Consider the following 9992-nt stretch of genomic DNA (forward strand, 5'->3'; position numbering starts at 1 on the left):
GATATTTTTAAAGGAAAAACGCTGGTGAACTAAACAAACCTGAGCTACAAGGGCAGCTGCCACCCTAAAAGATGCCTTGCCACCAGTGTTGCCAGCCCAGTTTTGGACAATCTAATTTAAAAATATATACATATGATAAATTGTTATTTGTCAGAAATTAAAAAGAACAAAATTCCGATTTCTGAGTACAAGTGCCGTCCTTGCAGCAGGTCACAACTCATCTACTAGGCTGTTAAATTTACCGCATTAGATTAATTTGAAATGTAGATTAATTTGAAAAATAATGTGGTAAAAGGCTTAAATTTACTAGAGATGTGCCAGTCCACTATCTTTCAGTTCCATTCTTCCAATATCTCAATTTACATTTCAGCCGATATGACACTATAATAATGCCAGTTCTCTTTTTTACTTCATGTTACTTATAATAATTTATTATCAGTAGTATTGTTATTATTATTGTTCGCAGTCATAACAATAGTAAGATTACATGAGGCTGAAATTGAACTTCAGCCTGGAAAGCTTGTGTAGTTTGTGTAATGTGACTACTATACTGATACGAGCATTGTTTTTTTCTTGATGTTATGATTAGTAGTAGTAGTAGGAATTGCAGTAGTAGTAGTATTAGGCTAACATAGGTAAGATTATATGAGGTTGAAACTTAACATCAGCCTGGAAAGCTTGTGTAGTTTGTGTAATGTAATTTGTGTAATGGTGTCCTTCAGCAATTGTGGGATGCTACAGGATTGTGGATTGTGACATTCACATGTGCAGTTGACAGGATTTAAACTGGAATCCTGATCCATGGTGCAACTCTGATACCCGATGAATGCCTTATGTCACTGTTGAGCCCCGATACCAATATCTGATATCCCATCTCTAAAATTAATGCATAGAATTGAATATGTTCTGGCCAGGTCTTAGCCCAAATGATGGGCTTATGTTCAATTTAAAAAGACACGTATTTGGAAAAAAAATATCAGAAGATTTGGAAATGAAACAGTTTATTTATTTCTTTTGCCACCTTTAGATATTTCTGTTTTACTTGTGCCTCAAAAACGTATAGGGTGTTTGAGTTAAAATAATTTAATGGGGAGCTTTTTCAAGCAAATATGAATATATTTAATTGTTTATGATTACATCTATCTGCCACCCTATTTTGCCACCCCATGACTATTTTTCTGGATCCACGCCTGCTGAGCTAAAAACCCTACAACACAGACTAAAAAACATAAACAGAATAAATCTGGGATTAATTGCGGGGTGAAATGTAACATAATTACTGGTCTCTGTGGTGACATAGTATAGCCTTGATGATGGTGCGTTGGAGGGGTAGATGATTTTATGCATCACATCCCTAAGGCTTTGTGCATTTATCAACTTTAAACAGCTTAAGTGATAGCTTGCATACAAATAACGGCCGACTGCACACAAGATGCCAGGGCCCCAGAGGTGACTACAGCAAGGTAATAGAGTTGTCATGATATGCTTATATGGATCTCCATGAATACACACACACACACACACACATATTGACAGATGAGACAGGCTGCATAATGCACTTGAACAGTGCACACAAAAATAAATCATGTCAGGCTTTTCTCTGGTTTGCTGCTACCGTCTGGCTACTGGCAAGAACAGATAGTGGGGTTTTTAATTGATCGACTGTGGCAACACACACACACGCACACACACACACACACACACACACACACACACACACACACACACACACACAGAATCATCCACCTGAGCCAAGAGTTTGAGTGATTCATTAACATCGTGGAAGGACGATGTAAATCCACTCAAATTAGCTGTTTGGCTTACGTTTTGGCCAACACTTCAGAATACCTGCATATCCTTTATATCACTGCAATGTGGAGTGAACTGTGTATTGTAACATCTCAAACCTTTCTCCTCTATCTTCTTCTGAGGAAGACAATGTACTTTTACTAAATTATAGACTGCTTACGCAGCAGCCATGACATAGCACTGACATGAAATAGTAGTTTATTAATTGATCATTTTAAACATTGAGTGTATTAAGAGCTATTTGAAGATGTTAAAAATATTTTTCAATAACTGAATCATATTATAAATGCCCATGAAATGTGTAACACTTTGCACCTTGTATTATGAACACTGCACATTATCCCACAAAACAACTCATGAAAAGTCTTCTCTTTGCACATAGAGCAGTATCACAGTGTGTGTGAGTAAACAACTTGGAGCTAAAGTAACGCAGCCACACAGTGTGGCTAATGTTAGCAGTGCTAGCAGCAGCAGTCTGCTCTTGTTGCAGGGTAACATCCACATGCCTGAGCTGAGCGTGGTTACCCTGAGTACTTATATGCCCCTTTATTCTGTCACAGCCCATATAAAACCTTATTTTCATTTTCTAGATCAAAATGCTGACACACCACGTTGTTTACAAGATGCCATATGTCCTGATTTGTTGATAACAAGAGAGAGGGGCTACCTTCTGTCTGGGCTTACATTCATAAAATCAATATAATCTGATGAAAAAAACAAACAAACATGCAAAGATGTGATAAAATTCACCGGTCTTTTAACCGGGGTAACTGGTAAGGGGCGGCTTGTCGCTAAAATGAGAATAGCTGGCCTGGTCTACCTTAAAGGTCAGTCCACAATAAGTGAGCTGTAGCTAACTGCTGGGCTAAACCCCCTTGGGTCTTGAGGAGTTGTACCATTTATTCACTGACAAATAGCCTAAACTGCACACTTCACTGCTACCTTCACAGCTATAATGTCACACACACACACGCTCTTTCCTTCTCTCTGTCTCTCTCGACTGCACATTTACTAATGGCTGCGTTACAGATAATTATGTTACATAAATACCAATAGCAGCATCATTTGTCCCAGAGCTTATCAGTATTTCTGTACTGACCAATCTGGAACCAGCACCAATTTAGTACCACGTCTTGACACCCATTCTGAGTCAGGGTGCTGCTATTGTGCACACTGGAAAAAAAATCTGCTACTCTAAATGGAATGGGCCCCTTCTATTTCAGCTATATGGCTGCAGCGACAAAGTTCTATTGTGAAAATGGAGCATCATGGCTCTTCACAGACAGCACAAACACACACAGCAGAAGTCCATGATGGTGAATACAGCAGTGTGTGCGCTTCGCGGTTGTCTGTGGCTTTTGATTAAGGGCATTAGGGTCAGTATATTCAGCAGAGCTATAACCAGAGAGCACATAAAACTCTTGGCACTGTAGATCAAAGCAGAGAGGTCCCCCAGACACACAGACACAATAAAACTGTGCAGTTATACTGTTGTGATGGTGTGATTATCACTGCAGATAGCACTGTCCACCTTTCTTACAGTCTGGTATTACAAACAGTGAAATGACACTGTTATGTATGACATATATTTGGTTAAAGGCAAAGGTGATCCTGCCTGGCGTCCTCTACTCCACTGTACGTACAGCAGGGTGCATGCAGTTGGATTTTAAATCAACATGCTTGGAAGGAAATGCCAAAAGGGTGATGCTGAAGCAGAGTAGGGTTGTCTTTTTATGGCTGGGTGCCGTCTAGATATGAGTTTTATCCATGTCGTCATACAGTACATGTTCAGTCAGGTGAATGCTGATATATATGTGCATGGACAGCCCCCTCTAGTGAACATGGAGAAACAGGCTCTGCAGCAGGATTGAGGGGAGACCTGGGTCACAGTTATGCACAACCGTATTTCTTCGTGTGCATGTTGAACCAGAGGGTAGAGCTTACCACACCAGAAAAGTTTGCAAGTAAAGTTTGTATCGAAATAACTGCAGCTGGAACAATTTATTGAACTCATCTCAAAGTCAAAAAAAAAAAAACAAAACAAACGCAAAGGATACCTTACTGGAGGCGTAATTTTAAATTTTGGGGAAATCTGCAGCGTTTCCACGCTACTGTTTGAAGTAGTACAGACAGGCTGTACCTGTATGCACTGGATACCAGCACCTCGCCTCACTGGAAACAGCAGTTCATAATTAGCTCTTTTCACAGCTGAGATGTGTGTGTGTCTTTCCATTTGTGTCGACGCCGGTGTGAAAGAACGACTTGGAATAGCCCCCTCGTCGTTTTTCCATCCACGTGTGGATCGGAGCGTTGCATTTGTGCTGTGAAGGGATGATCTGAATGACTGAGCCAGCTACAGGTGGCTAAACAATGCCAGACTTCTCTCTGTCTACAGCGGGCCATAACACTGCAATAATCTGAGGTTAATTCATTCTTTTTTTTTTATTTGTGGGGTCCATAGCAATTTGCTCAGTGAGGGTAAGCAAATGACAGTGATATATCGACAAAAGCAACCTCCCTTTTTAATCCTGGCATGCCCTCCTTCTCTCTCTGTCTCCCTCTCATAGCCTACTCTACTTCCCTCGCCTTGTTTACTCCAGTTTTGCTGAGCCTATTTTTACCCCCTCGCCCAGAGGGCATATTCAAATACAGAGCTGCAACTGGGTGTCTCCCTCCTCACGACCCAACTGTCTTGCACTCTGCTCACACCATGCACTCTGTGTCGAAAGCAATCTGTTGTTTCGTCGTGTTATTATCGGAATAAATGGTGCACCAATTCGATTTCTGTCAAGTTGCGATACGGCCCGATGTAACCTAATTTAAGATATTTTCCAGTTGTTCTATTAGCTTAAGTGGACCTTTAAATGTCACAGCTTGATGCCGAGCAAATAGACAACACCTTAATATGAGAGCCCTGACTTTTCCTTTACAATGGGTCCAATCAATACTAGATCACAAGATGACATGCTTGGAAAGTGGCAGATACATTAAAGGGATAATTCAGATTATTTGATGCTTATCTACAGTCAGTGTATTAAGTACAGTAGCTGCTGGTAGGCATGTCCTCAGTTTGGGGAAGCAGGATCAGCTTCAAAATGTGTTTCAGCCATTTAAAAAGGTCCAACTAAAAATATAAATTATCTGTTTAAGTTTATTTAGAAGATTTTCACCACTTTACCTTGCCATCAGACAGATTTTTTTGACAGGAAGCTGCTGTTATATAAGCCAAATATCCATCTCCAAACCAACAAGACTCCATAAGTGAAATCAGAAATTTTACGCTGCAGAATATGGGAGTTGCTGATCTACCGCTGCCTTGATCGGTTAGTTTGTTTGCATTGCTGTATGACTTCAGTGTCTTTAAAGGATGGTTTGAATTCACGAAAGTCACACAATAACAGAAACCAACTAATAGACGTAGAGGTAAAGGCGGAGGTAAACCAACCCTGGTGTTCTGCAAGCTTTATTTTAGGTGGATCTTTTTTTTAAGTGGCTAAAATAGGTTTTGTTGCTGACCACATCCACAGCAGTTCACGGCTGAACGTCCATGCTGGTACTCCTCCCTGCTTCTCTGGGGGTGTGCCAACCAGCATCTACTTTGGGTAACACACTGACTTGTGACAAGTAGCTCATACAACCCTACATCAAATAATCTGTACTATCCCTTTAACATTAGAAGCCTGATTTTTCCTGCTTGCAAAGTGGCACATGCATTAACCTTGTCCTTTGGGATGCTGGAGTTATTTTTTACAGCACTAGTAGCTGCAGTTGTTTTATGATTATTCCTCTGTCTAGACAAGTTACATCTTATGAAGCCTGCACTTAACCGTGTTAATTTCCACTGCAGGCAATTCAACTAAAACATCCTACAAAGCCCAAGAAGTCTGGATGCAAAATAGAAAAAAACAGTGTCTTGTGTAATCTGCAGGCTTGAAGAGAGTGTGTCTGATACAGAGAGGAGGCGGATGGGGGATTGTCAGGCTGACTCTTACCGTCGGGGTTGGAACAGATGAAGACCCTGACGCTGCGGCCGGTGGGGACGTTGTGCGGCGGCAGGGCGTTGATGTTGCCGCTGATGGCCGCCCTGCGCAGCGCCGACTCCCGCGGGCAGGGCTGCCTGCTCCCCACTCCCGACGGCCACATGGGGGGCGACTTCCAGCGTGGCTGTACACACGCACAAGAACACACACATACAGGCACAGAAGGGGCATGTTAGCGCGGCCGGGGGGCGCACACACACACGCAGGCACATGGATGGAAAGACGTGCATGCTTGCGCGCAGATTTCCCCTGATCCATTCATCCACACACGCATGGGGCGTTAAGCGGAGCCGCACCTAATAGGTTTTTAATTTGGTGCTAACTTTGGGAAGATTTTGCGACTTGCAAAACATATAAAATTTGGTCAAAAATGCTCCACTGCTCATTTAGTTTAATATCACACTTTTACAGGTGTGTAAATTTGATGATTTCTCACATAAAAGTATACAAATTCCAAGAATTTTGGGGATATTTTACTCCTTGTCATGCTCCTAACGCCCGTGCTGCACACACACACACACAGTCACACACACCAGTCAAGTTATGATGGATCTTCCAAATCTTCTCCAAACACAGGAATGAGATTGAATGTGTTTTGTTATTGCATTCATGTGTGGTAGGGATATAATAATAGGATATTACGCACAGCCTACTACCGTCATGGTGCATGCGTAATTTGTATACATGTCCTTGGACGCATTCATGAATTTTCATGCCACTGTGGGACAAAACAGACAAACAGAACGAGACGATACAAAACTCGGAATAGACGAGCAAAAGGCAAGCATCAGTCGTATTCCCACCCCAGAGAAGATGCTTGTAAAGGCGAATAACCGCTAATGAATGGTTATTCCGCCGGGAGCAGATGTGTCAAGTCGCTGCAGGTTTCCGGAGTTGGTCTATCCTGAAATCTTTGTTTCAAAGACGGAAAACCTCGAAAAAGACAACAAAAAGCGGGGGAAAGTTGGGTAGTCCACTACAAGAACAATAAATAAATAAAATCCTCTGAAAACAGACAACTAAACATCACTGAGAGGCACCGCATCCACAAGAGAAGAGGACTTGACTACTAGTGATGATGCTGGAGACAGGCACAACAACAGGACACTTCTTGTTGCTCACATTCATTCGCTTCATTTCGTGGCTTCCGAAAATATCCAAGCGTCGTGGACGGTAAAAGGAAGATAAAAACGCCCATCAGAGTTGCTGTGGCCGTGAGACGACGCCGGGAGACGGTAAAACGGACGCCGTGTGTCGGAGTGCTCCCCTTGGCATCCTGCTGTCTCTGCGAGCCGACTGAGCTCTGAGAGCCGGAGAGAGTGTGAAGCCTGACAAAATAAAAGCGCCACTGCCGGCTGGCTTCTTCAAAATAAAATGCTAATTTCAGTATACGCCTTCACGCTAAGCCTAAAACTGATAATATAATTTTTTTTGACAACGAGCCTTATTGTCATCATAAAACAACAATTTAGTTTTCGTCTGAGGTGTGTTTTTACTGCTAACAGCTCCGTATACTCACCCAGCTAGCTCGTCCCAAGAATTAGAGCTTTTACGCTGAAAGCTTAATATCTAATTCCGGTCGTGCTCGAGCGTTTTCAGTGGGACTTGATGGAAGTGACTGATGGAGGAGCTGTGGATGCTCTCTCTCCCTGTCTGTCTCTCCTCTCTGCCGGTGGACAGACTGGTGCCCTCCCCAGTTAAAATTGCACTGGAGCGCGAAGTCAGCAGCTCGGTGTCGTAACGTAAATGACGTTACCAGTCCTGCCAGTAAGGAAGTAGAAGTAACGTCATTTATCTGCTCACCAAGTGGTTAAATGTCGAATAAAGTTTACTAAACCACGTTAAACTTAAATTAGTTCAGATGTTTTCTCTTTCCGGAATTTATTTTCACTTTATCAATTAACTTTATCCCAACCACAATTTTTGAAACTGTGAGGTAGCTAAAATGGGAAGTAGCAATTAAATTAAAAATAAATAAATAAAGTTTACTTAACCACATTAGAGTTAAATTATATGAAAATATTTCACTTTCCAGGTTTGTTTTCACTTCAAATTAACACCATTAACCACCATTTTCCTCCTCTGACTTTTTTTCAAGCAGGCCAAAACAACAAATATCACAAATTTAAACTAAGACAGGCTTAAAGGGTCAGTTCACCCCAAAATCAAAAATAAATATTTTTCCTCTGGCCTGCATTTTCTTTTCAACCAGTGATGTTAATTAAACATCAACTAAAGTTTACTTTATCCAAAATGTTTTCACCTTTCTGGTTTTACAATTATCTTAACCATCAGTTTCCTTTTCTTTTACTAAAGCGTAGTAAAGCCAACGATTATTATCAGGTCAATTGTCAATTCCCCATATTTTTTTCTCTGGCCTGGAGAGTTATTTAACCATCTTGATTGTTTTGGTGTGAATTGCTGAGTTTTAGAGATATCAGCCGTAGATCTGAAAGCAAGAAACAAAGTGGCTGCTGCATAGTTGCAATCTCCAATTACAGCTAAAAAGTACACATATGGGTCTGAAGACATCTGAAGTGACAAATAAACAATACGGTAACAGAATTTGCCACCTCACACCGTGCAGACAAACTGCCAACCAACAGACTTTTTTTTTTTTTTAACCATAATTAACTACTTTTTCAACCACAAGCCGAACGCCATCTGGCTCCATTAAATTCAGGGGAAGAGAGAAATCTCTATGACACACATCTAGATTGGTAAATAGCACTACAGGCCAGAGAAAAAATAAGTAGCCTACTGTTGAATCTGGGGCGAATTGTCCCTTTAATGGTATTGTTCCTGCTTGGCATTGTTCATCTAGCAATACATAGCTCCCCAAGTGTTGTTATAACAACTTGCCACTCCATGAAAGCTTATGAGAAGAGAAATTGTTTTACTTTTGACATAACCTGTAATGCGTTACTTTTTAGATTAACATCCACCTGATGGGGGGAGAAGCAGCTGCCGCGACTGAGGAGGAGGACGAGGAGGGGAGAGGAGGAGGAGTTTGAATTAATTGCTTTATCGATAAATGTACCTCTGCTCTGCAGCCTCTGGTTATTCGCGCTGGAAGTTTAAGTGCATTGGATTTGTACTAAACGGAATTGATTACTGTGCTGTTCTTGTGAGGGGGAAACGCTGAACCATATATTTCCACCCCCCCTCGCAGTCTCTCAGTGTTTAGCGGGCAGCAGCAAGCATTTCTCTGAATCTGATGAAGAGAGTGTGTCTGTCACCGCCTGAACCTTGAGCTCAGCCTCTGCACTAATGCTTTTAAGTTATGATCACATAAAGGAAGAGTCAAGCCTATAGATGCATAAAGTCCTTGGCTATATTTCATATACCAATTTTGGCATCTTACAGAAGAAAATGCGCTTTTTACATCACTTACATTATTTTTACAGCCACATCTCTCATCTTTTCACATATCCAGATAATAGAAAGGAAAGAAAAACTTCTAATAAATAGAGTATGACAGGCAGAAAATAGTGGAGAGACATGGAACTCCTTTGCCTTATTTCCAAATCAATAAACAGCATAAATGACGACTGACTATTTCAAGAAGCTAAAAATCTTACTGCTATTTCACATTTCATTCCCCACATTTTGGCATCTACTGCCCCAAATGCACAAAAATATTCAAATGGAAATTATCTAACTTGTTCCTGGCACATCTTAACGTCTAGAGGACACATTCCCATGCCTACAAATGCCAAATATAACACGTTATTTACGTAAGATAAGATAATTAGGCACTAGATGACTTACTGTTCTGCTGCAGGTCTCGAAGATGATTCTAGGGCTCTGCAGGCTCACACCGACCCATTTAAGGCAGCCTGCAGAGCCACCAGCTCACACCAGAACAAAATTCAGACTCCGGAAAAGCTCAAATGGAGCACCGGGGACCGGAGCCTTGTTCCCAACAGTGTTATGACCTTTCTTTACTTGATTGTTCCGCTCCCTCTCATAATCCCCAGTCAGTTAATCATGAGCGCACCTGCACTGGATTAATGCACCGCAGTCGTACGAGAGGATGCACTTTACACAGCGTGTTGGCATGATGTGAGATGGCAGGCGAAAATGATGTTTTTGCATGTGTCAGGACAGGGCTGTTGCTAGAATTTCTAAGGCCTGTGAAAA

At 41.6% G+C, this 9992-nt stretch overlaps 1 protein-coding gene across 2 annotated transcripts in view; it reads right to left on the reverse strand.

Annotated features, from left to right (window-relative positions):
* nwd2 (NACHT and WD repeat domain containing 2) overlaps positions 1-7132 on the reverse strand; it is a 65894-nt gene extending 58762 nt beyond the window's left edge. The window contains exons 1-2 of one of the 2 annotated variants that reach the window (XM_084712743.1): positions 6972-7132; positions 5802-5973 (exon numbers count right to left, since the gene is read on the reverse strand). In XM_084712743.1, the coding sequence (XP_084568869.1) occupies positions 5802-5973; positions 6972-6986 (187 nt within the window). In that variant the 5' untranslated portion in view covers positions 6987-7132. Of the gene's footprint in view, positions 1-5801; positions 5974-6652 lie in introns of both variants that reach the window. The other variant, XM_084712744.1, reaches the window with a different exon arrangement.
* Positions 7133-9992: the final 2860 nt, after the last annotated feature.

Source organism: Lutjanus erythropterus, chromosome 23 (genome assembly GCF_056507025.1).
Source record: "Lutjanus erythropterus isolate fLutEry1 chromosome 23, fLutEry1.hap2, whole genome shotgun sequence".
Classification (NCBI taxonomy): domain Eukaryota; kingdom Metazoa; phylum Chordata; class Actinopteri; order Lutjaniformes; family Lutjanidae; genus Lutjanus; species Lutjanus erythropterus.